Source organism: Lolium rigidum, chromosome 7, assembly GCF_022539505.1.
Source record: "Lolium rigidum isolate FL_2022 chromosome 7, APGP_CSIRO_Lrig_0.1, whole genome shotgun sequence".
In the NCBI taxonomy this organism is placed as follows: Eukaryota; Viridiplantae; Streptophyta; class Magnoliopsida; order Poales; family Poaceae; genus Lolium; species Lolium rigidum.
Genome location: NC_061514.1, coordinates 234,156,010 through 234,182,713, shown reverse-complemented (window position 1 = coordinate 234,182,713; position 26,704 = coordinate 234,156,010). Strand labels below are relative to the sequence as shown.

General features: G+C 42.2%; 3 protein-coding genes and 1 long non-coding RNA gene across 5 annotated transcripts; 1 reads left to right on the top strand and 3 right to left on the bottom strand.

The window, feature by feature from the left end:
• The first annotated feature begins 1,114 nt into the window (after nt 1-1,114).
• On the top strand, nt 1,115-3,539 carry LOC124678132 (rop guanine nucleotide exchange factor 3-like). 2 transcript variants are annotated; one of them, XM_047214058.1, is made up of 7 exons: nt 1,115-1,326; nt 1,399-1,515; nt 1,590-1,744; nt 1,825-1,899; nt 1,996-2,271; nt 2,374-2,709; nt 3,336-3,539. In XM_047214058.1, the coding sequence occupies exons 1-7, from the start codon at nt 1,209-1,211 to the stop codon at nt 3,501-3,503; spliced, it is 1,245 nt and encodes a 414-aa protein (XP_047070014.1). In that variant the 5' UTR covers nt 1,115-1,208; the 3' UTR covers nt 3,504-3,539. The 2 variants fall into 2 exon arrangements, with proteins under 2 accessions (XP_047070014.1, XP_047070013.1); XM_047214057.1 differs by having other exon boundaries at nt 1,115-1,515.
• On the bottom strand, nt 1,404-2,667 carry LOC124678133. Its single transcript, XR_006994341.1, has 3 exons — nt 2,407-2,667; nt 2,108-2,227; nt 1,404-2,027 (listed from the first exon to the last, which is right to left on the bottom strand). It is a non-coding gene; the product is annotated as an uncharacterized LOC124678133 (long non-coding RNA).
• Nucleotides 3,540-4,719: 1,180 nt separating the features above from the next.
• Nucleotides 4,720-14,207, bottom strand: LOC124676818 (zinc finger MYND domain-containing protein 15-like). Its single transcript, XM_047212845.1, has 11 exons — nt 14,103-14,207; nt 13,267-13,380; nt 13,053-13,171; nt 12,224-12,270; nt 12,035-12,135; nt 11,179-11,266; nt 10,483-10,591; nt 6,261-6,417; nt 5,736-5,807; nt 5,299-5,412; nt 4,720-5,205 (listed from the first exon to the last, which is right to left on the bottom strand). The coding sequence occupies exons 1-11, from the start codon at nt 14,205-14,207 to the stop codon at nt 5,113-5,115; spliced, it is 1,119 nt and encodes a 372-aa protein (XP_047068801.1). The 3' UTR covers nt 4,720-5,112.
• Nucleotides 14,208-18,778: 4,571 nt separating this feature from the next.
• LOC124669485 (vacuolar protein sorting-associated protein 24 homolog 1-like) lies at nt 18,779-25,936 on the bottom strand. Its single transcript, XM_047206101.1, has 8 exons — nt 25,825-25,936; nt 25,493-25,569; nt 24,957-25,059; nt 24,340-24,396; nt 20,545-20,547; nt 19,578-19,639; nt 19,258-19,449; nt 18,779-18,868 (listed from the first exon to the last, which is right to left on the bottom strand). The coding sequence occupies exons 1-8, from the start codon at nt 25,934-25,936 to the stop codon at nt 18,779-18,781; spliced, it is 696 nt and encodes a 231-aa protein (XP_047062057.1).
• Nucleotides 25,937-26,704: the final 768 nt, after the last annotated feature.

Here is a 26,704-nt window from a genome sequence, read left to right as displayed (position 1 = left end):
ATAGTTAGTTTTGACAGGCATGACAACACAGTCAGCCTGAATAAACATGACCTCAAACAGCTGGATATGTTTTAGTTTCCAGGTCTGTTTATTCTTATAAATTGATTTTCAATTAATTCTCATAACTTGCTTTTCAACTAATGGATTATGTAGTTTTTCTCTCTCAAAAAAAAAAATGGATATGAACCACTAGTTTAGTTGCCTCCGACTGCCCAGCCACCTTCTTGCCTATTTTATGCTCCAGTGTCTAGCATTAAGATATACTGATCTTACGTGACCACCAGTTCGTTGCCGTGAGATACGTTTTGCCCTTTTCAATTTGGTAGATATATGATCATGGCAGGCACGACCTATGTTTTACGTGGTTGTGATTACAAGTTCGAATTAGTGGACCAGCATGCCTGCCTTGCATGTTTGAGAAGCATCATTTTCCTTCCAGACAAAAAAAGATGGTGTTTCAGATCAGAACACCCGCCCCCCACATAATAAGTTCAAGAAAATTGCTCGCGCACAAGATAACATCGATGTCAACTACAGATATTATTAAGAACCAGAGAATGGCTGAATGGCTGGCGTACAGAAGCAACCTCCATGAGCTGGACAGGAGAAGAGAAAAGAAGAGTGTCAATTATGTTGGCCTGGTGGGGATACGAATTATATAATGATGGGCTAAAAAAATTACTAGTTCGGTACGATATAGCAATTAATGCAGTATATGATGTTGTCCTCTTGTATTCAAAATCTGGGTCAGAGATTTAACAGCGTAAGTTAGCCTCTCCAAGAGGTCCCCTTTTGTGTACCTTTGCTGGGAGTTTAACACAATGATGAACTTGTGATAACCACTCTCTCCAACCACAAATCCAATCAAAATGTACGATACTGTGGGGGGGCTGATTTCTCACAAGCCATGTAGTTAAACCCTATTGATTAAAACAATCCATGTAGAGGCAGGCAAGCCAGCCTATGCCTTGTTGTTCCGTAGACTTAAACCAAAGTCTTCTGTTCTCAGCCTGGCGCCATTCTTGTACCATTCCTCTTTCTCGATGGTCTAAAGAAGCAGAGCAGCAGCAACAATGGGGGACAGTTCGGCCTTCCCGGGGTTCCACAACCACAGCTACGACCGCGACTACGCGCGCCCGCTGTTCCGTGTCGCGTCCTTCTCTGAAAGCAGCGACGGGCATAATGCGGCTTCACCTCGGGGCCATAGCATGGGCCGTATGGCATCATTCAAGGTGGCACCAACGTCACGCCTCTCGCAGGCGATGAGCAAGTTGAGCATGAAGAAGCTGCAACAGGCTGTTGAGGAGAAATCCATGGAAGATGAAGGTATGGATGGGACTCTGTTTTTGATGAAGTTTCTCTTGCTGCGTTTCTGTTTGGCTGATGAGTGCTGTTCAGAAATGGAGCTGATGAAGGAAAAGTACACGAAGCTGCTCCTTGGGGAGGACATGTCAGGGGGCGGCAAGGGTGTCTGCACTGCCGTGGCCATCTCCAATGCCATCACCAACCTATATGGTACTAGTAATCGGATGAAAATCTCCGCTAAACTGGTCCAGATGCATGCTAACTTCTCTCCTCTATGGCTCCAGCAACTGTGTTTGGGACCTGTCACAGATTGCAGTCACTGTCTCCTGAGAAGAAATCAAAGTGGAACCGGGAGATGGATTGCCTCCTCTCCATTTGCGAATACATTGTAGAATTCGCACCGATAGTCCAGGCCAGACCTGATGGAAGCACCCACGATGTAATGCCAACATCACATATATATTGATTCCTCCTTGTCGCATCTGCTTACTAATGTTTGCGTGCGATTGCTGCCTACAGGTGATGGCAACCTCACCGCGATCAGACATTCTGATGAACCTTCCTGCACTTGAAAAGCTAGAAACCATGCTCCTTGTAAAGTCTCAATTCGGATACTTGTGCAAGTTCCAGTCAAGCAACTCTCTCTGTTAGCTGAGTTTATTCACTGGACGTGCACATGCTTGTTTGCAGGGTATATTGGACAGCTTCGACAAGGCAGAGTTCTGGTATGAAGACCAGAGAAAGCAGTCCTTCAGCGAAACCAAGAAGTCGTTCAAACGTAATGAGGATAAGTGGTGGTTACCTGAGCCGTGTGTGCCAGAATCAGGTCTGTCCGATTCTGTGCACCGTGAGCTGCAGCACAAGAGGGACCAAGCTAGCCAGATCCACAAGATGGCCATGGAGATCAACAATGCTATCCTCTCTGAAATGCAAATCCCATTGTCATACATAGAAACGCTTCCAAAGGTATGTTGTAGACAGTTAATCGATCTGATCAATATAGATTCATGTAGTCTATCAAAATGTTTCAGTCCCTCCTATGATTGATGCATTTCTGCTGCTCAACAGACAGGGAAAGTCGGGACAGGTGATGTCATATACCGGTACATGTCTTCAGGGGATCAGTTTTCACCAGATCACCTCCTTGACTTCCTAAACTTGACCTCCGAACATGAGGCACTTGAGATCGCAGACCGTGTCGAGGCTGCTATGTATGTCTGGAGAAGGAAAGCAAATATGACCCACGTGGTGACAAAATGGGAGAATGTTACCGAGCTGAATGCTGATGGGGACAAGAATTTGATCCTAGCAAGCAGGGCCAGGGGCCTGCTGCTCTGCTTGAAACAAAGGTTTCCGGGCCTGTCCCAGACTACCCTGGACACAAGCAAGATTCAGTACAATAAGGTAATGATTGATAAGTTCAGGAGAGCTAAACGGTTAAATAAAATGAATGTACAAATTACATGTCATCTGATGTTTCTCTTACAGGATAGTTATTCTTTGTGAAACTAGTGTGTGCTTATACAAAATGCTACTAAGTACTAACCCCCCATTCCATATTTCTTGTCGTGTTTAAGTTCAAATTTGAACGACCACAACAATAATTATTGAACAGAGGGAGTAGTGAATACCTGTGCAAAACATTAGAACTCTCTGATATATCATATACTAAAACTGTTTTACCAATCACATCTCTTCCAGTTATACCATAAAAGGCCTGTTTTCCATTACAGGATAAGTTATTCTTTGTGAAACTAGTGCATGCTTATACTAAATGCTACTCCCTCCATTCCATATTTCTTGTCGTGTTTAAGTTCAAATTTGAACGACCATGACAATAATTATGGAAAAGAGGGAGTAGTGAATACATGTGCAAAACATTAGAACTCTCTGATATATCATATACTAAAACTGTTTTAGGAATCACATCTCTTCCAGATATACCATAAAAGGCCTGTTTTCCATTAAAGAACCAGAGACATTATACATCATAGCTAACCTTTTTGCATCTTCTTTTTCCTCTCCCACAGGATATTGGACAGGCAATACTTGAAAGCTACTCAAGGGTGCTGGAAAGTTTGGCCTACAATATTGTCTCATGGATAGACGATGTTCTCCTTGCAGACGAAAATGCAAAGCAAGGGAACAACACCAGAATACAGAAGCAGGTGTTCAGCCAGGTCTCTCCTCAGCGATGAGGATGATGAACACACAAACAGATTACAAATGAACTGATTCTTTGGCTGCATAGAATTCTTTATGGTTGGCGTCAAGACTTTACTGAGTGGTGTCTGTGTGCGTGTCATTTTTTTTGGGAGATGGATTGATGTCATGATGTGTGTAATTATATATGACAGCTTCATCACATGTGCAGACCTCGGTAGATAAGAAAAGGTCACAAACATAAATCTAACAGTTTTATTTAAATACATCTTTCATCAAACACTGTTTTCATCGTTAAAATGATTACTTCTACTTGTTCTAACTTCAAAAGGAAAAAAAAAACTCAAGTTATTCAAAGAAATGCAAGAACTGATTCTCTTCACAAAAGAACACCTCTGTTTCCTCTTAGCCACAAGTAAGGATAGCAATGGGCAGGGTATGGGCAGGGTAGAGCAATACCATACCCATACCCGTATAGTTAATGGGTATAAACTTCTACCCGTACCCGTACCCATGGGTATAAAAATTTACCCATACCCATACCCGGCGGGTACCCATACCCATTGGGTACCCGGTGGGTAGGTTAAATTGTACACAAGTCAATCACAATTTTACATTTATCGATAACAAATTCGATTAAAAAAATTAATTATCTCAACTCAATAATAGGTAGTTGGGTACCTACCAATTAACATAATATAAAAATCACATTCTCATATTCTAACCCATAAGTTAACAAAAGTAGACGTGTCACGTATGAATTTGACAATAAACGGGCAGGGTATGGGTATACCCGCGGGTACGAGGCTATACCCGTGCCCTGCCCATGACTTAACGGTACCCATACCCTGTCCATGCGGGTAGGGTACCCGCGGGTACCCGTAGCCGTGGGTAGAATTGCCATCCTTAGCCACAAGAGGTCTCGAGCACATCAATTTTACATTGAAATGAAATGGCAAGGCCATAAATAACTGAATATCATGTAAAGCCGAGGAATCACCATATGAACGCTATTGGGTCAGACTCATAGTTTGTCTGCGGTGGATAGGCGATAGCATCACCACCTTTCCAAGCAATTCAATTAATAACCATCCATGTTCAGCATGGGACAGATGTTGCAAGAAATAAATTTTGCGCAATTACACCAATAGTATGAAGCATCTTGCAAGTGTACAACAATTAAATTTCAATAATGATTTCATGAGTGCATCTTGCAAGCACATATTTTCTAATACACACAGCAGAAAACAATGAAGGGAAAATTCATCCAAATTAAATTATTTAATACTTCCTCCGTTCCTAGATATAAGGTGTATAGTTTTTGGCACGGAAATTAAGAAACGCACATGAAGAGACAATTACACAAGGTTTTGGCGGGATTGATCATGGACAATTGACATGATAAAATATAGGAGTTTTCAAAAGACAAGGAAACACAAGCAAATCCCTATAAAAATGTCCACACGGGTTGTTCACCGCAATATACGTTATATTTTGGAGATTTTTGTCAAAAAACTATACACCTTATATCTGGAACGGAGGGAGTAGTATTTTTCTCTATTTTTTACAAAAAGTGACAATGTAATTTCTCCACAATAGAATATTCTGGATATTTTGTGGTGACAAATGGGGGAACTGGCGATTCTACATTCCAAAAACAAAACAATTTGAGTAGCATGGTATATATAGTGCACTATTATTCTCTGCAATCGGCTGCCTGAAAGGATTTATCTGGATCTGGATGAGAAATGACAGATGATGAAGGTGTTAGTACGATGCTCCATAAGTACAACATCAGAGAAATAGTTAAAGACAGAGGATAGCACATACAGGGACTCCCAGGGGTTGACTAGTTATGGAACTTATGCAGCAAGATGCTAGATGAGCAGCTTCTTCACAAAAGTCCGTAAAAATTGCAGGAATACCAATCTCCCTAATCATTTCCTTCAAACGAAATGAAATACAAATGATAACAGGCACCAATCAACAAAAGCCTCTTACAACTGTACTGCCAACTAGAGCAGAGGCAGTGTAAATGTGTAATTACTATATAACGCCAAAACATGCTTCCATGAATCATGCATCTGATATAAAGATAGATCGGATTATAGAAACCGAGATATCAATCAATTGCATGCTTTTTTACTTGAATATCACCAACTTAATTTGCAAGGCAAGGAGGATATTCATATAGGATAAAACAACTGAAGTCATAAACGCATGCCACAGTATGAAACTAACTTGTTAATTATGAATAACATACTTACAATGGTCGGCATCCAACTAGGATAGGCAGCTACACCGGCATTTGGAGCAAGTATAAGATGGGGATTTGAATCCTACCAAGGGAAAAAAAGGCGAAAAAAATATAAATAGAGGAAGTCAATCGTGCATGAAAATATGGATCTGAACCAGTAAATACAAAATGAATCTGGCTGGGTGAGTCAGTCACACTTATTCACAACAAGAATCAGAGCTGCTAGTTTAACTTTGTCACAGTACACATAAAGGTGCATTTGAAAATAATTCTGTGAACTACTTAGTACAACTGCTACTGTTAGACAATGAAATCTACAGTTATAAACATTCCAGCAAATAGTTTTAAGAAAGTTAAACATGCAGGCAAGAAATTTAAGCAATAACAAATCACTTCAGTATCATGTGTTATGCAACCAAAAGCATGCCCACAACATTTAAAAATATTTCTACACTCACTGATAAATGGCATGCTGACTGTTAAATGACAGGGGACTTCACATTTAAAAACAAATCAAGAGTATTATTGAGAGAACCTTTACTATATCACTGTATCTCTCATGATAGAGTCCTTTCCATAGTTTGAGTGTGACTGCACTGGAATTCAAGTCCTCGGGGGCAGTAGAAGATCTACAACCGCAATTCTGAACAGAACAATGTGCATAGCTGGAAATATTTACAACTTCACCATCCCTGTCAACAGGCATCATATCAAAACCATGAAAAAGAGCAGGAACTCCAAACCAACTACGTTTCAGTATTAGGATATAAATGAATAAGTAATATCTTTTTCAAAAATATGCAAGTCCGACCAATTAAATAACTCTAATAATACACAACACACTGAATGTTATGTGTACAAAATTTCTACCAGCTATCACACATATGAAGGCTAATACAGTAATACTACATGTACCATCATCTTAAAACTTGGCCAGACATAATTTGGCATGAGTAAAACAGTGATCTGATTCACATGAATAACAGACCACTAGATGGGAATTTTTTAAGTGTTGTGGATGAGTTGGCGATGCATTCGTATGTAGATGAGGAAGAGCGGCGATGACCAGATGTAGATGAAGGAGAGGTGATGGGGACTGGACACAGATGAAGGACACACAATGATAATCAGAGAAGTGAGTGGAAGTGAGGAGCACTTCCCAGAATCTTTGTTGCCCAACAGTCATGTAGGACCTCGATTTGCCGGTGAAAAATCTGTGGTGGCGATAATACAGAACTATAGATGGGGTTTTCTGGTGTGTTCTATCTCACGGTGGGCATAAAACCCGAAACCCGAGCCCCGAACCCGAGCTACCCGGATCCGAACCCGAATGACCCGAAACCCGAAAAAACGGGTGTTAAATCGGGTGGCAAATACAGAAACCCGAATTAATTTCGGGAAAATCGGGTGCAGGCCTCGGGGACCCAAACAGCCCGTTCAGCCCGAACTTGGGCCGAATCCCCGCACTGTCCTGCGTCCCAGCCCAACAGCTAAGCAGCCCAGAAGCCATCAGCCCATTCCCTCGGTCAACCCAGCCCCAGCTAACTAGCGTACGAGAAGATACTAGTGCACGGCTGGCTCACTTCGCAAGATCCAGATCACGACCTGGCCGCCGCCGCTGTCTGCATCCCCGTTCTCGTCAAGGCGCAATGGCGCATGCCTTCCGTTCTCCGCATCTCGGCGCCCCGCCGGAGAGCAGCAACCGCGGCTCTACTCTGGCTTCCTTCCTCGACAGTGTTTATAAAAAAGAAAGCTTCTCGTTTCCTGCCGGCCACCGGCCACCTCGACAATACTCTGCGCCGGCGACCTTTCTCGTTTCCTGCCGGCCACCAGCCACCTCTCGGTCTCCTCATGCTCTGCTTGTACATCTACGGAAGAAGCTTCGAGAGGCGCTGCTCCAATTCGGGTGAATCGGGGAAAACCCGGACCCGGACCCGGACCCGATTCTCCGGGTACCCGATTCATCGGGTCTTTGTAATTTTGAGGGAATATCGGGTGCTGATATTAGATACCCGAACTAGGAGAAACCCGACAGACCCGACCCGAAAAATTCAGGTAACCCGAATGCCCAGCGTGAGTTCTATCGAAGAGGGATGCCTCTCTCATATAGATGTCGCACTCTAAACATCCTCAGCAGCACGATCTGCATATATCCTAGGAACCACCCCCTCACATCTATGGCTCTATCTACCATGCTGGTCAACCTGCTAAAATGTGTGTGCTCATCCTTTAGATTAGAGCAGGAGGCAGACATGGTGTCGATACGATGAAAACCTTACAGAAAAAAGAAGCTGCTATTTTTACGCCATATTCGCACGTTGCATAGATCAAAGTCAAAGTGACATGTAACTAAATGTGAATAAATGCAAAAAGTCTGTCGGCAGGTGAGCAGGCTTGTAGTGTACACAAAACATAGATTTGTCGTACCATCTCATCTTAGGGCCCATGTGTGCATCCCTTATATGTTGATCTTGCCTCTTACTCCATTGACAATGCAGGACTAAAATCCCACAAGCTATCCTTCGACACCCCTTGACTATATCATTACGAAATTTGGGCTTAAGGCCCACTATTTCCGACAATCCCTATCAATAAGTTATTGTATGTAATTTTTTTATCAACTAGCTTTTATACACCAATTTTACAGTATAAACATCTCTCAGATTGAGCTATACCTAGCATGGCAAGAGCCACTCCATCACAACTAGGGGATGGACATAGCATTGAATTATCAGGCTTGTGTAACCGAGGTTCACCTGAAGGCATTGCGACATTAGGCCACCTTGAGGCAAGCCTACAATTGTGCTCCCTAATCCTGTAATGAGCTGAAAATTTTGCCCAGTCACGCCCACGTAAGTGTGTTCTTCCGAAAATACCTGCAGAGTGGTATCTAGCTCACGAATTTGGGCTTAGAACGCATTGAGACAAAAGTCATCCCCCAATGCAGTACTTAGAGTACTCATCTCATTGCGGGAAATGGTAGGATGGATGTACTCTCTCGGTTACTCCAGTAGTTTGTGTTCCCTTCTAATTCATGGGATCTCCAATCATACAGGTTGGGTTTACACTGAAAATTCAGCTGCCATAGTTGACTAGACCAGTGGAAACCCATCCTGTATGATCGGAGGTCTCTTCAATTAGGAAAGGAAAAAAACAAATTGTTGAAATCAGAAGCAAGTACATGCAGAACTACCATTTCCCACTATGTCATGAGCACTCCAAGTACTGCATGGGAGGCTTACTTATGTATTGGTGAGCTTTAAGGCCAAACTTGTTCGTGTGATACCGCCCGAGTATTCTTGGAAGAACACACACCTGTGAGCATGACTGTGGAGTTGAGTCCAAGTGATTTGGGTAATTAATGAGCTGATTAGAGAAGTACGGAGCACGGCAGTCTAACATCAGTGATACTTTCAGGTGCGCCTCACTCACTGGCAACCCGGAGCTATATCCATTGCCTAACTGCGAGGGTTGGATCGATGGTAGGTACAGCTCAACCGAGACAGGTTTGTACTACAAAATCAGTATATAAAAGCCAGAGGGAAAATTATAGACCTTGGGGTGGAAATAGTGGGACTTGGTCCCAAATATTAGAAGTAGAAGTCAAGGGTTGTGGAAGGCTAGCATGTGGGAGTTCAGTACCACACGTTTGCCAATGGAGTAAGAGAGAGGCCAACATATAAAGGGTTCTCACATGGACCTCCAAGATGAGATGGCAAATGAAAGTTATGATCTGTGTATAGTGTACCAGCCGCACACACAAGTTATGATCTGTGCGTGCATTTCATATTTATTCACGTTTTATTAGGCTTGACTTGTGGCTCTGGAATTTACGATGCGCGATTGTGGCGTAAAGTTAGTAGCATCTTTTTGTCGTAGGTTTTTATCTTATACATACTGCATCTGTTCCACGCGCTAACCCAAATGATATACATGTGCACTCATGTGCAGATATGATATTGGGTTGTGCGTGGTGGAGATATCATAGGGAATGTTCCTACGATACATCTAGATCCTGTTGGGGGGTGGTTTATGGTATGTCGTCTATAAGGAGCCAGTCTCTTCAATAAATATGCCAGACAAAGACATCTAAGTTCTCCTCTATGTTCTCTGCCATTTATCCATGCCAGCCCTTTGCCTGCCGTGCAGTAGGCCGAGGAAGAGTACAACTCTCCAACATTTCACTTCAATGGAGGTCTCTCACAGTTGTCGGGCCATAAAGATTCTACATAGTGATCCATGTGACTACTCACGTCTTTTACCATTGTTGCCTCTACTTCATCTACTTCCAGTCGCCAATGACTCTATTCGTCTACTCCGGCGTCATCGACTTTCCTCGTACACTTACAAACAGATCGCAATCTCTCCATCCATGGCACTATAAGAAATTTCCATCATGTGAACTGTTATTTATTGTTCGGATCATGTTGAATTTAGTCTAGCCAAGTTTTAAGTCGACCATGAATGCAATATTAGCCTTCATATGTTTGACAGCTTGTAGAAAAGTCTCGTCGAAACATTTTTGTTCAGTATGCTGCCTCGTTTTGGATTATTTTAACACTAGAACTTGCATAAGTAATGTTCAAAATGCACCTACTAGAGCTGCATCAACACAGCAACAATTTGGAGACTTTCTTTTTAAATCTCATAAGTAAAAGATAAAAATGTTGATGGAAAAAAGTGCAGCTATTACAAATTGTCACACAAACACCAGGAAATTCAAACATCAGAAATGAATATCAAATTTTGTGACTAACCTGGATCTTGGAACTGCTGGCCCCACAAGTTCAATGCGAAGGTGGACACCAGGAAATAGTGCAAGTAGTTCTGCAAACACCGCAAGCTGAAGCAGCTCTTTCTCAGGTCCTTCAATTAGCATGATATACATGAATGAAACAAAACATCAGTCTCTTCCATCGTGGTTGGAAGAGCTATGCATTCCAGTACTTAAACAAAGATACTTTTATGACGAGTTGCGGGACGAGTTGCGGTTAAACTGGAAACGCACATTATTAAAACTTGATCTGTTGTGAAGCTTCCAAGATATTATAACACCCAGAAATAGGTTGTCTGCTTTTACAAAAGAGAAGGAATGGCAGCAATTTGTCTACAAAACTAACAATCTCTGCTGCAATCTGCACAATAACAGCTTAAGTGGAACATTGCAATGACAAATAACCCCATGGACACAGATTTGGGTTCTTATTATTTCAAAAAAAAATCACTATAGGGACTTCCCCTACCATATTCCTTTAAAAAAAGACTTCCCAAAGAATGCAATCCTTCACAACTAGGCCTAGCATAGAGTGAACCTCCTAGGCATTAAACAACTAGCTTGGTCCAGTAAAGAATGATGCTAGTGGGAACCAGCTGGCTAAAAGGATACAACCAGACTTCAACAGATTCATGCAAGTACTCTAACATGGCAGAGAGCTAAACACAACATATTTTACCTAAATAGTGAATGTTCAGAGTGGCATGTCCATCATGTCTTGAGGTTTGGATGCGAGATAGTTGAAGGCAGTGATATAGAGTAAGTGGCTGCAAAATTGAAGCAAGTGTTGTGAACACTGTGGCCCATTAATGAGACCCCACAGATATTAGTAAAACAAAATGGGGCACTAGTTTTCACGGTAATATACTCACAGAGGGTCCTCTGTATACAGAGGAACAACAATGTAATGAATCATTGAACTTGTCTCTTACTGGATGAAGGGCCAAGCTAAAAGATATCTTACCTACTTAAAGAGTTAAACTACCTTTTGGAACCGAAACAGATAAGCCACCTAAGGGTACTTCCCTACAAAAAAAAACCTAAGGGGCTGATACATGGTACATCCCATGTACTGCCATACATAAAACACCGCTGTTGGTTTTGTGATCTCTATCCGTTTTTGTTTGTGAAGGGGTTCTCAAATCTGTTGTCTCTCCTTTGAACCTTTATTTTGCACTTTGCTGCACTCGTACTATTGTAACATAAGTTCAGCAGAATAACCCCCCACCACAACACACCCACACACCCACCCACACACACACACACACACACACACACACACACACACACACACAAACACAGTTGTTCTTGTTGAGAAAATCAAATCCAGTAGGCACTAGGGGCACTAGGTGGCATAATTAGTACTCCCTCCGATTCATATTACTTGACACTAATATAGATGTATCCAGACACATTTTAATTGTAGATATATTCATTTTAGTGGCAAGTAATATGGATCGGAGTAGCAGGATATAAACAGAGTACTTATTGTAGACTAAAAAGTAACATCGCAAATGACTTTATATAGCACATACCCAGTGAAGTAAAACTGCGACAGGTGAATGCAAAGGAAGGGATCTCCACTGATAGTAGTCTTCCCAGCTTGCCAGGGGTCGAGTCACAGGATTTTCAGGCTCTGTTTTGTTTACAAAGAATGGGATAGTTTTAAGTACAGTAAAATAAATATACTTCCAGGAGCAACCTCACAAAAGCCAGAAATGCACCTGTACACGGGCAAAGGGAGCTTTCCATGTTCCATTCAGCTGTTATACTGTACATTATACAGAATGATACAAAGTGTAAGACAAATTACCTGACAGTGACACTAACATTGGAATACAGAAATGATAATTTAAGCCATTTAAATAGGTTGTTTAACAAATCATCAGTCATGATAACATTTACAGAAACAAGAAAATGATGATCATAAATCCTAATGAAGTTAAAAAGGAAGAGCATGTACACAAGAAGGGAGACTTGGGATTATTTAAATTTGACCATAGGAATAACATAAGTGGTAGAATTGATTAGGTAAAAATGTTGAGATACAAAATCGACGCATCCTTATTTTGTACATCAAAGTTCCCCGCACCCTGATATGCCATTGCAAAATCGATGCACCCATATTGCCAATGCAAAATTATTTTGATCGCATATATGTAGTTGAGCAAAGAATATGAAGATGAACATAAGACCTCTACAAACAACTTCTAATAAAATCAGCACAAAATATATCCAGCGGTAATGCCAGTCAAATCGTATCAGTTCAAACATTCAAAATGTGTACATAGATCACAGGAATTCCCCCCCCCCCCCCCCTGCTCTGACTATAATAACTTAATTAGAGATGTCACATTCCAAAAAAAGGTAACCATGTGATCTGTAGAGTTAACTAACAGTGCTCCCAGAATATGGAAGATCGTGCATTGATAAGATAGTATCATTAGTATATCAAACAGAATGACCAAGAGTGTGTCCTCAACAAACAATAGTAGGTCATTATGATATAGTTCATGAGCTGGTTGGTACCATGGGAATCCAAGAAAAGCAAACCTTAAGTCCTTGACAGAAGCAATCTCTGGGCCACATATGCATTCCGATTTCCAGAGTCCTTTTAGGTGAACTTTGATTGATTCTAAAAATAGGCACCTCATACTTGGGAGTGTATGGTTCTAAATTAACAACATGTGTGAAAAAGGAGAGATTACACAAGAACATGGTAAAGATGCAGGAATGGAGTATAAGTTATTCGTAAAGATAGAAGTACCAGGGCAAGAGGCTCAACAGAGAATGTGAATGGAAATTGGCTGAGCACATCAATGCGGCTCATTTGTGTTGCAAGCCTTGCACATTCCTCTTTATGAAATCTCCAATGTACGAACTGAAGAGGGATTAAAATAACTAGCTATATTAATGCATGAAAATTATATGGAAAAAGGAGAATGACAAGAAATACAACCATAGAAGAATCCATTTCCTAGTAAACTGATATAATCTATATTGACTGTATCAAACAGGGTTCCGTTGCACTTAATGTGTGCTACATTTCGCAGTGCAATGCTAAATAATTTTATTGGTTATAAAATAGCCCTTCATTCCTAGTGTGAGGTGCACAGCCAACCAAACCTTTATAGTATGCAGTCCCAAACACCCAACCAACCTAAAAAAGCTCAAACTTAAGAGAATTTAGAGACAATACTCCTCTCCTCATGCAAAGTGAACACAAAACTAGCCTACAGTTTGATGACATTATCCTGTTGACTGATGATTCTCGTGTATCTTATTTACAACAGTGGCCATCAGAAATTCACCTCCAAGAATCAAGTGAGCTCTTGTGTAGAAATATTTTTACGGAATCGTCGCAGAATCAACATACTGGTGATACCTTCCTCACATTTTCAGTCTAAAACCCACTGCTCACTGGATCCAAGAGTCCACTCGCGCTCATATGAGCAGATTGCTAATGGCATGGTTACCATGCTTCGAGCTAGAGCTACCCATTCGAACACGCAAACCCTCCCCTAAATTTCAAGAACTGAATAAACTCTCGGGGCACCGTCAAAAAATAAATTACCGGGCGAAAAATAGAGGGGTAGGTGCTACCTGGTGGTCTTTCGAGCAGTAGGCTACGGCTCCGCAGCTGCCGCACCGACGCTGGGCGACGCCGGCGCATGGCTCCCCCGCTAGCCCCTTGGCTGCGCACTCCATTGCCGTCGACAAAGGGGGAGAAAGAAGAAGGAAGGGCAACTTATTTTTCCTCGAAGGAGGTTTCTTAGGGGTCGCGGCCCATGAGAAAGCCACGGCTTAGATTCTTTGGGCTGCTAAGTCCAAATTCGGCACCTACCTGGTGCCGCACACCCTGGACATTGCTATGGGCCGGCCCATATATCGCGATTTTTCTTACGGCCGGTTAATGTGATTTTCTGTCCATTTTTTCTGGTTTTCACCTTCTGTTTGTTTTTTTGTCGGTTTTCAATATTTCCGGTTTTCTGTTTATTTTTTCAGATTTAAATTCTTAAATTTTATAAATCTTCAAATATGAAAAATGTACAACTTTTTGAAAAAGTTCAAATTTTCAAAATGTCCGTTCAAATTTGAAAAATGTTCATTTTTTCAAAAAATTAAAGAAATTTTAAAAAAATGTTAATTTTTGGTTCAAATTAAAAATATGTTCATACTCCAAAAAATGTTCAATTTATTTAAAGTTCACGTTTTGAAAAAAGTTCAAATTTGAAAACACACAAAAAACACAATAGAAACAACAGAAAAAAAATATAATTCAAAAAAGGCAAAAAAATAAAAAGTTGGGCCAGCCCAACACCCACCTTGGGTGTGTGATATCCATATTCCCCGACCGGGTCCGTCTATAGCAACCCCCGCGAACCAATCCTATATAACGAGTAAGCACTGCACATCCATGGTCAGGTATTGGGTCTGGCCCATTATCGTTTTTTTCCATTTTTAGTTTTTTCGATTTCTGTTTCTATTTTTTCTTTCTTTTTTGTTCGGTTTTTGGTTTTCTTTTTTATTTCTTTTTCATTCTTGTGCAAATTCAAAAAAATTCAAATTTGAAAATTGTTCAAATTTAAAATACATTTACATATGAAAATGTTCAAGTTTGAAAAATATTTGAATTCAAAAAATGTTCATAATTGAAAATATTTCAAAATTCGGAAAATATTCATATATATATATAAAATAATGTTTTCTAACTTTTAGAAAATATTCAAATTTAAAATATTTTCAAATATTTAGATTTGAAAAAAATTTAGTTTTTCGAAAATGTCCAGTTTTGAAATTTTTAAAGAAGAAAAGAAAGATCGAAACAAAATGAAAAAAAATGACAAAAAATAGAGAAAGAGAGTATACGTGCTATTGTTGGGCTGCTGCCCAACTAAACGGCGCGGTTGTGCGACGTGCGGTTGGTCTGTCGACCTGGTTGGCATAGAGGAGCTCCCTGCTAGGTCAAGAAATTAAATTCGCTTGCGTTAGCTTCGAGGAGCAAGCCTGCATTATGGACATGCACCAGAGAGGCCTAGACAGAAGTGGTTATGTCCAGCGTTTCTTTCCGTTTCTCTTTTACACTTACTAACTTTAAAAGGACTGAAGCCATATTATTTCTCTTTTACTAGCATTGTTGGTTGTGGATGAAAAATCGTCGAACAGGTCAAGAAGACCATATCCATTTGGGATATGAAGAATAAGAAGGACATCGATGAGACTCCTTGATGATCCAGAGATCTACTCAACCAGAAGTTCTCGAGAACCACACCACTTCCACAAGCTTCTTGACGTGTCCGCCGAAATGTGGCTAAAACTGGGAAGATTTTATTGGAGAAGGCATCGCCACCACCACCTGAGTTCCACCCCACCAAACCCTAATCCTAACACCGAACTATGTCCTCTCGTCGAAGGGGACCGAGACTCACCCTGCCTCCATGTCCCGAAGGCCACATGAGAGAGGAAGATCAGCGGCGACGTCCTTCATGATAGAGTTAATGTGGCGATACCGGAGGTCGGGGCTAGACAAATCCAGATCTTTGTCTAGCATAAGCCTAACCACCTCGAGGGCCTATAGTGAGAGAATCGGTAACACAACAGTGACTCTACGACTGAAAGCAATAATATTACAACTCTTTGCAGAGTTAATATCCAAATTATTACACGCAGAGGTCACTGAGCAACAATACAACAAGCAACGGAAGCAAATTATTTTATTCTAGATAACAAGATATCAAAGGGCCTAAGAGGCCATAACATAAGGCGACGTCCCAGCCCAGGGTTAAGTCCCTGCGGAACAAATCTTGCTTATCGGTATCATCAACCACATCCCGGGGGGCATAGCGAGAAAGCTGGGTGAACTCACCTCCATATGTCTCAACGTTCAACTTTCCCTGATTGAAATCTAGGAATTCCCTCCTTTTGATGTCCATGACAGTCTTGGGGATATAGGCTGCACGGAAAGCTATGAAAACTCTGGCGCTTGAAGAGCCAGAAAACCTTCCCACCAAGCACCAGCAACACCTTTTAACTGGTAGGTGGCGAAGTTCACCAGGTGGAACATGAAGAGCATTGAACTTGCGCTCAATTGTACGGAGCCAATCATCAGCATCAAGAGGCTCCTTGGGGTGGGTGAGGACTGCAAGCAGTGCATGGATGAAATCCCCAAGTGTAACACAGTTGTCGGAACAACGTTCTGTGTTTTGAGCCTCACGCTCCAAAAGATGTTCATTCCTCAAACGGTTGGTCTCAATATTGTTAAGAACCTGCACCATTGTGGGAGGTGGCGGAAGTTCCTGCTAAACATTGTTTTGTCCACGGTAGCCACGACCACGACCACCCTGAAGAGAAAAACAAAAGCCATGAGAAACAGATTCCTTGGAAAGGATTCAACGAGATGATAACATTGTCTGAATGGAAGGAACAAAGATTCAGATCAACTGATGTAACTTTGGAAACTTTTGAGTTAAGAAACCGAGTACAAAGTACTTATAGAAAAACAATCCAAACCCGTTGATCCTAGATGTTTGGAACTAACAAGGTAGAGGTAAGACCTTTTTCAATCAAAACAAGGTAAGATGACTCAACATTAGAGTGACACCAAATAAGGAGTAAAAAGAATCCTATTCGGATTTTTGCAAATACTTTTAACTTTCAAATAGTTTTCGCAACTACTAGACTCAACATCGACCAATAGAAAGGGTTTCTTACAGGCAGTCCTACTCTGATACCATAACCTATGGCCACAGTTACGAACATTCCCAGTCGCCACAGTTAACACTAGGAACCTTGTTTCGAACACACCATACCTCTTCAGAAACTATAAGAGGTACAATCGACTCTGGGGTGGGGGTGGGGGGTATCTAGGCTTGCTTGATCCCCTAGCTGACATAGTCAACTCATGAGATATAGAGTTTGCTTCACGATGTACATACTCAAACTAAATTTTTAGGAATTCAGTCTCCAAGTGATAGCAGTCATCTAACATCGTCATAGAGATTCCAGAGATTGACAACCATCTAACATCATAAACACACTGGGAACCTTTTGGGGAGGAAGGGGATGCATCTCTCAAATTTAAACTGTGCTCTATGCAAAGAAAATACAAGGTAGACGCTCATATATCTTCTGGATAGACATTCTCTGGGGAGTGATTCTCACCAAACAACCTTATAAAATCGTAATTGGCATGGAAGTAGTGTATTTTTTTATCGCGACGAAAGTGTTCAATATGTATTATTCTCGTGCGAATATGTTATATCTATATAGTCGGGAGTGTTTGCTTTCATTTGGTCGCTTTGGCTGTGTAAAAATAATAATATTTTTATGATAAAAAATCTTCTATCGAGCAGGTTATCTGCAGGTGCATAGCTTTTCTCCGATCATGATCGAATCTACAACATGTGGAGAATCTAGACCTATTAATAGAAGTGTGTACTTAGTTGGAGGACACATCAAGAGATATTTATCAACATGGATGGTAGCGTGATCTTCGGACTAGTACTCCATCACCTTATCACCTTAGGCATCTCTACAATTTCTACGTGGATTACTTGTATTGCGCCTTTTTTGTTTAGATTTTTTAAAACTTGTGTGGCTATGCGCTTCCTAGTTAACAGATGCTGGGTATAATGTTTAAGCCATTAATTAAATTAATAAAGCGATATCATCTGTCCAGACATAGTGGCATTTCACATCTTGATGAAATTTCAAGCTTAAGAGAAGCCCTGCAGTCTCCTCTTCCATGGAAATTCTTGTTCTTGCAGTCTTGTGGATTTCATAAACAATGAATAGTTGGATAATTATGAATGAACTCCTATTGTTGAGAGGTGGAAAACAAGCTGTACGTTCATTCACAGAACAAATCATCAAGTATCAAATCAGCATTCCAAGATTGGATACAGAGAACTTTGAAATCTTGTTTTATAGTATTATATTATCTTTGCTTGGCTTTGCCATTTGTTAATAATGCACTGTAACTTCAGATCTTTTGTCATTTACCCCAGAGAAGAATGCACTGCTACATAGGTGTCTGGAAACGAACGAGTGAATAATAAATTTGATTATATACAAGTAAAAAAGCAAACTAGCATTTGATCTTCATCATACAGCTCGCCAATTGCAGTACAAAGTATTCAATACCTCAATCATGAATGGGTGAGAAAAAATATCTCCGTACATCACAAGCCCCCACGTATAAGTATGCAAGGGTGTGCTGTCCCGCAAGAGACATCAATAAATTGAGTTACTTATTAAATTCGGGGCTCAATGGTCAGACCTTATGACCTCACATTGGCAAGCCGTGATCTGATCTCTTTTAGTTTTAAATATCCTTCTTCATCGTCGGCGCCCTTAGCAACAGCTTGTTGCTGCAATATGTTGGAACAGAAAGGCTCTTAGGTACCATCCAAACTGGTATCTATACATCATCCGAATTTAAAATCTTCGATACTATAATTCACATGAATCATTTACTCACCAGCCGAGGAGTACACTGTGGCTGTTTTTATAACTTCAATTATTGTCGGAATATTTTTCTTTAGAAATCAGAAGCTTATTACCACTACCAGAGTATCGGGCTTTGGTAATCAATAGATTTTTTTAAAAATTAAAATAGGATGGTTGACGTCCTACAGTGGAGACTGATGTGAGGGGTAAACTCTTGGCAGCCCAGAATTACTGTTTTGCATAGTTTATAGTTTACACAGCTATAACATGCATGCAAACACACAGAAGGGCACTCGACAAAAGCACATACCTCTCCTTGAGCCCTGCCCACTGAGACTTGCTTCATCCCCTGCGCCCTGGCTGCTGCTGGTAGCTGTGAGGAAGTCTCAGCTGCTAATTCAGCAAGAACCTTGTCAACCTCCTCTTCAATTTCATCCTCCATGTCCTCAAAGTCCAAAGCCGAATCAATCATGTCACTCGTCATCTCTTCCATCACCTCTGCCTAAATGATAGATCATATTAGCAATTAGAACGCAAGTCTTAAGTTCCGAAGATAGCCCTGCTGGCAACGAACTGAAAGATTTTTGAGCCTCGTATGCAAGAGATGTTTAAAGCACAGACAAATGCTACCTTTATCATTTCTTTGGTGAATTGTTCCATTGTGGCTGCCAATGCTGGGGCTTTCATTAGTACTAGATTTAGATGTGCGCCTTGGCGCATGACCCCGTAGAATTCATATTGATCTACATTTTATATAACGGTGATAAAAAATTAAGTGAGAAAATGGTAATATGTTTTTTAGTTTTTTCTTTCAAGGAAACGCAAGAGATTTTGCGTTCGATTTCATTGAATAGGAAGAAGACATCAGGGGAACACACACGATACACACACATACACGGTCGTCCTCACCAAGCGAATACAACTTGGTAAGGAGGTGCCCTCGACTATAGACCATAGCAACAATAGGCTCCTGCTCGCATGCACGGCGTCCTCCACCAGCGGAGGATCGGTGGAAGGATATTAGAACGGGGGGTGCACGGTCGTGGCCCGTCCAGCCCAGGTCGGGCCAGAGCGTTGCCGCCAACCTCTCGCGCAGGCTGGCACCGCGCCACAACGCCTTCCAACGCTCCGAATCACTGCTTCCACTCCGCCTCGCCGAGGTCGCGCGACCCGAAGGCGATGCTTCTTCGCACGAAGGAGCCCTGCCAGGGTGCGCGCACGCCCTCACCGCCTTTGGCGGTCGGGCGACACCGGTACCGGCGGCCAGGGATGCAAGTTGAGCGGTGGCTTTTTTTCACCAATGAAATTGAACACTAAGAATGGATAGTAGGATGGCTCAAATCCAATTCGTTTGTTAGTGAGATTGTCTATGGAGTAATAATGCACATGAGAAACGAAAATCCTAATTCTTGCAAAAAAGGCAGAAGCGAGAGATATTATTTTGATTCATTCGGCTGCTGCAATTTCTACAAAAGGAAAAAAATAATAATGGAATTGAATCAACAAATAATAACAGCTTGTGTGCCTATAATGTATCAGATAGCCAACAACTTTGGCCTCATACAATTTAAATATTTTTTCTCTACACCAGAACAACAATCTCCCAAGATCTCCGGTTGCCGATGTTTAAAGGAATGGCATGACACATGTAGGGAGGCCCCTGGTTTACATAGAAGCATGTGTAGAGCATAAATGAGATGGCTGACTACTCTGCATCCGTTTTGTAAAAGTCATTGGTACTATGTAAGGGCATGAATATATGAGATCACATGATTTTTCTAAACAAAAACTATTCCACATAAGTCGCTATTCAAACGTTTCCGAGAATATATATAACATAAACATAAACAAACTCTTACCCAATCTGATGACCTTTCATACCTTCCGAGAATATATATAACATAAGCACAAACAAACTCTTATTCAATCTGATGGCCATAGAAAGATGAATGTTCTGTCGGTTTCAGTGGAACTCTGTTTACTTTCATAGGAAACAAAACCAAATATAGAAATGATGATATATTAGTTGCTCCTCATGCATCATCTTTGGTGGATAATTTTTCAGAAATGCTATCTCAATTTTGGTAAGAATTTTTAAAAAAAACCTCAAGTAACACATCCTGTACAACAATCGATAAAATAGTTGAAATAAAAAGATAATAAACAATATTATAGACAAAATGGTCGAAACGAAATGGACCATAATAGCGAAAACACCAGCTCGGCAGATCGCAGGCTATGCCGCCACCGAGCCAGAGAGATGGGGATGAAAGAGAAAATGAAATAGAGGGGGTAAGTATGCTGTTTTAATGACCTGGTAATATATTTATTTTAGTAAAAAAAATCGTACTATCGGTATCTGTCTAATTCTGGTTCATATGGTTCATCGATGACTTGTACAGGCTAAACAAAGTGAAGAACCATTTGCGGATTACCAGGTGGTGCGACGCTGAAATGTGACACATAGAAGTAGCGAATAAGAATATATAACATCACGTGAGGGTGACCAATAAAATTCCCAAGAGATTCACACGTAAATATAGGCAGGGCAGAAACTGCATACATAGCACAATTGAAATAGGAAAATACATTACAATACTTATTAGCATATGGTTCTGATACATAATACATTACAATAGTAATTAGCATATGGTTCTGATATAACCAAAGTATTTTCTGTAGAGTAAAAGTTATTCTAGAGCATGTCTCTCTAGTAATACTTAATCTGTCCTGGGTTGCTTAGTTTTTCTTTTTCTTTTTCTCTTAGCAGGCTAGATCACAGTGTGGTGTTAAAAGGGGCTACAGCTCCAGTTTTGTTTTTCCTGGATGTGCAAATTAAGGAGAAGCCGTGGACTGCCCATTTTGCAGTCAAATTCTGATTTTCAAGTAAGGAAGCTAAACAGCAAACAACATCTGCATTTTAAGCAACCAAGCTATCATTTGTACTGCAAAGCAAACAGCACCTCGGTACCTTACTATACAGCAAACAACACCCTTGTACTAATCAGACTGAAATCAGTCAAAGAAGCAAAGGTAACCACAGAAAAACGTCAATAGACTAAAAAAATCAAGTGGCTCTGCTTGATTTTCCATCACCATAGCTGACAAACATGGTAATAAATATCATCGGATGTATATAACTACAATACTCAGTTAGTTATCTGATTTGGTATAGCAAGAAACACTGGATAAATTTTCTTATCTCGGCATGCATTAATAACCGACCAGGTAAAATTGTAGCCTAAGCAAGTAAATAATCTGCGCATATAAAGGAAAAGGAATCAGCTCACATGGTCTGAAAGAAGTGATAAAACCACATGAACCGAAGAGCTGAATATTCTGTGAGTGGCTCAGTACTTGTAATGGTTGATCTATCATCATCATCTGCGAAACAAAATACAAACACAGAAAATTAACTAAGAACCTTATTAACCATGGACTGCAAATAGTAATTATGCATTTCAGAACTAAACTGATGTGTACTTTGGCGCCACAACATAAACTGAACCGAAAGCTAGACATTTGTAGTTGTTGTCGTCGGTCTACAACAAATTGTTTTGTATGAACCATAACCTCACAATTCAGAAATCGCTTGCTACTTTTGTTTACCTTCACTCCAAGTACAACCTGTCTCAGCTATCTAGCAAGGCCACCGGGTAAGCTCCATCCATGGATGCACATCTAGCAAGGGGGAGACTGCATTTTAGTACACCTATCTACGGACCATCAACAAACACATTGTTTAGACCCTCTTCCTCAAACCACTGGAATGCAAATGACCAAGAGGACACAATAATACAATCCAAGAAATGGCTAACTGAGAACAACTTATAAGTACTGGACTATGCATGACATTTATCTGATTATTTAGTATGCAGCGAAGCATTAACAGTAAAAACGAAATATTTATTAAGTAAGCGAGCATAAACATTTCATGGATGAATATTCACCTTTAGGTTGCCACGATTTTCATCAAAAACTGGTAGGCACAGATAAAAAAAATTTCCACAAACAAACCTAAAAAAGAGAGAAGTGGAACAAAGTGTTACATATCTAGGCAATCAGGATTTAGCAACATCATAGCCAGTATATAAGATAAATTTATCAAATACATCTGAACAAAATGGAACGCTCTGTAAATTGGGAGAGAGCTGCACCATGGCCACGGCTTGGCTGAGCCTCCTTCCACGTTGGTCTCCCATGTCCTTGTGTGGCATCTCTCTTCAGAAAGTGGTGTAGAAGATGAACAAATGATAGGAGAGCAAAAGTTTACACATGCCATTGGACTGATGCAGGGCGTGGATGAAGGAATCTAGCAGATGCGTACCTGAATTTGCCTCTTCTCCCTAATCTCGGTCTGCAGCTGTAGGAGCTGGGTCACACAGCGCCACACTGCCTCATCCGCATCTCCAACCTAGGATGAGCGCGTGCGAGGCAGGGCCTGGCCCCATTGCATCAAGACTAAGGTGACGGCGACGGGACGCGGACGACGGCGCACATGGAGGGATTGAGGATGGGAGCTTGTCCGGACGCCGGGCGCAGCACTCCTTCCGCCGTCGGAGACCCCTTCGCTGCTCACCGATGGGCGCCGCCGTCGCCAAGGCCCGCGCTTGCCGCCGCTGTCGCCCAGGCGTGCGCTTCCTGCCGCCGACGCTCGGTCGCTCCATGTCGCTCCTGCTGCCATGTTTCTCCCCGAATCAGTGGGGAAGTGGGAGAGGAAGGCGAGGATGAAAGACGCCGCCCCGGATCTTGGTCCTCGTCGCCTTGGCCGAGCCGGCGCAGCTCGCGGCGCGGCTCCTCCCGGCAACGCGATGATTCGTTGCAGCGGTGAGCGGGGCAGACGGGGCGTGCCATAGCAGTGCTCGCGTCCAAGGCCGACGCCCCGCTCGCGCCTTGCGCGGTGGCCGCGCCCAAGGCGAACCGGAGCCATCAGAGATGAGGTAGAGGGAGGAGTGGGAGGAGAGAGGTGGGAGGCGAGGCGCGAGCGAAGAGGAGTTGCGGCAGGAAACCGCTGCCATGGGCGAGGACGGATCTCGCGCGGGGATTGGGCGAAAGTGGGCTAGGGACGTGGGGGAGGAAGAGGGGCTGGCGGCGGGGATGGCGGCGGCGGCCGCCGCACGCGCACGGGAACGGGAGGGGAGGAGACGGCGAGCGCGAGGCGGCGGCGCGTCGCGAGGGGAGAGGAGGGTAACGAGCGACGCGAGAGGCTGGGCCGGGAGGGCTTCATCGACCCATGGATAAAAAGCGGGTTCGCGCGAGGGCCTCGTCCTGGACTACTCCACTAGTGAAAAAATGAACGGACAAGATTGCCAGATGGGTAAGATCCAACGGCCACGAGCAGCTAATCTCTGTGAGGCCCCCTATGGGGGGCATCATATATAGCTTTAGATGCTAATAATTTGCATAACTTCAGCACTCTTCGACAGACAACCAACCATCCTTTCGGTCCCTATAAAATGCAAAATATTAAATTATGCATCAGGAAGCGGAAAAATAAACCTTTGAGCATGACATAACTTAACAAATGTCTTCACATTTCAGGGATGTCAGACATTGACAAGAAGTGGGTAAACTTTTTTTAGAAATGGTATTTTTTTTATTAGACATGTCAAAATGTAGATTGAAATACTATCAGATGGATGAGTGTCAATCAGCATATGATCCTGATAATGACTTGAGAGTTGAGATTTCATTGTACTAAATTTACTAGTTCTATCATGGTTCAAAGCTTCAAGAAAAACGCCGTAGGATCATGCATTCTCCTGGAGCGCATTATATGTGTACTCCTAATCAAAAAACAACAACTTGTGGGGAATTGGGGAACCACAAAAACTGTCAGAAAGTTAATATATTACATTGTGATGCCAAGAGTGGTGTTGAACTGGTTGCTATTGAAATCTGTGTAAGAAAACTAAACCCGATGCCTGAAGGGCAATGCCACTATAGATTAATAACTATGGGGTAGTGGTTGAAAATGTAAGGTGCATCAGCATCCAGAAAAGATCATACCAATAACTTCTCCAAGACGCATTGAAACCGAATTCAGTTGTGCCTTGTTTTCATGAAGACGGTTTACACCATGTCTTGATCTCACCAGTTCCTTAGCGAGAGTCTGGAACATGAAAAGGAAATTAGAACCACCAACAGTGAAGTAATCTGTGGTATCTACTGGAACGTTAAAAAAAATAAGAAGGATCAGAGCATACAGTCATGGTTATATATTTAATGGTATTAGCTAACCAGCGGTAACTTCTGAACAATGTGCAGAGGAAATTTTGTGAAACACGTAATGGATATAGTATACATAGCATCAAAAAGGCCAAATACCTAGAGGTACAAATTCCTAGCACAAATTCATTAACTAGCTGTCGTTTTAAGAACTGAAACAGCTCAAAATTTCCAGCCCTAAGAAATCGTAAATAAGGGAGCACACTTTTATATAACGGGGATTTCTGATGAACTTATGCTGCTGCTACCTGCTAGACTGTCAAGGATGATATAAAGAGCAGGGTATATATATGCTTACGCCAGTGACTGATACACACCTTGGCCGATGCTAGGTCGTTGCGCTTGGCAGCCTCCCTGATCGCTTTCTCCACCTTCTTCTCCTCCCGTTGCACCTCTGAGGAAACAAAAAACAAGGATTACCATTAAGTGCATTGCCGATTAATGAGGTCAGCAAGATGCGAACTCTGAGTCAATTATGAGACGCCTTCGCTCCGCGATCATTGATTCAACCGAACCGTGCGGCGATTCCTCTGTACAACCTAGAAATCGCCTCCAAATTGACCCGTACTACATTAAATCTACCAGATTACCAAGCTTACTCACGCAGCAACGGGGAATACAGGTGGTGGCGAGTACAAGACGAAGTTACCACGGATGCGGCGGTCGAGGACGAGGCGCTCGTTCCGGAGGCGGCGCTGCCACTCACGCAGCAACTGCTGCGGCGTCGGCCGCGGCTTCAGCAGGCCCTTCAAGACGTCCATCCGAACCCGCCAGATCAGGAGCGAAAACCGTTCGATATACCGGAGATTCCTCGGGCCCGCCTATTTGCTCCTCCGGCGAGGGCCGTCGTTCCAAAACCCAAAACCTTCCCCCGGTCACACAAGAGCTCGAGGCGGACGGAAGCTGCAACACCGACGGATTTAGGGCATCTCCAGCAGCAGCGTAACCGGTTCTCATACGTATGTGCGGACAGACAGATCGGCCGCCCATGTTTCAGCGAGACTCAAACGGACTGACCAAATTTGATAAATCGATGTATCAGTGCGGACAACGCGTGTCCTCCTATGTCTGTCCACGTGGAACAAGTGCCCGCATGGCAGCGACTCATGACCTTATTTCTCTGGCCATCAATGGAGGTGTAGTTCGATGGCCAAGGGCAGATGTTCCTCCGTCACGGTTGAAGACCCTTCCGCGCACATGCTATTGAAGTCGGACACTTCATTGTTTTCAAGTATGACAGTTGTGGCATGCTCACCGTTAAGGTCTTCGACGAGACCATGTAACGCCGCCACTGCCACACTGACGAGGATAACTAGAAGAGGGCAAAATGAAGACGATGTAGTCTTCTACAATGTTTTATGAAGGTCTTACCAATCTTCTTCAAGCAAATTTGTCTCCAAATATGTATGCAATTTAAATTTTTTTTTATGAAATTGGTCAAACATCGAACAAAATGTGTCAGTCGCTGGGTGCACTGGCCTGACCGGCCGAACAGCGGCCCGAATTTTGTCTGCGGCGCAACTTTTCAA

Coding starts and splice junctions, on each gene's coding strand:
- LOC124678132 (XM_047214057.1), top strand. CDS start 1,209: ATGGGCCGTATGGCATCATTCAAGGTGGCACCAACGTCACGCCTCTCG. Junction 1,745..1,824: donor CTGATGGAAGCACCCACGAT/GTAATGCCAACA, acceptor TGCTGCCTACAG/GTGATGGCAACCTCACCGCG. Junction 2,272..2,373: donor ACATAGAAACGCTTCCAAAG/GTATGTTGTAGA, acceptor GCTGCTCAACAG/ACAGGGAAAGTCGGGACAGG.
- LOC124676818 (XM_047212845.1), bottom strand. CDS start 14,207: ATGGAGTGCGCAGCCAAGGGGCTAGCGGGGGAGCCATGCGCCGGCGTC. Junction 13,381..14,102: donor ACTGCTCGAAAGACCACCAG/GTAGCACCTACC, acceptor ATCCCTCTTCAG/TTCGTACATTGGAGATTTCA. Junction 5,808..6,260: donor GATACAGTGATATAGTAAAG/GTTCTCTCAATA, acceptor TTCCCTTGGTAG/GATTCAAATCCCCATCTTAT.
- LOC124669485 (XM_047206101.1), bottom strand. CDS start 25,936: ATGGACGTCTTGAAGGGCCTGCTGAAGCCGCGGCCGACGCCGCAGCAG. Junction 25,570..25,824: donor CCTCGACCGCCGCATCCGTG/GTAACTTCGTCT, acceptor TTGTTTCCTCAG/AGGTGCAACGGGAGGAGAAG. Junction 18,869..19,257: donor TGGGCAGGGCTCAAGGAGAG/GTATGTGCTTTT, acceptor AACATATTGCAG/CAACAAGCTGTTGCTAAGGG.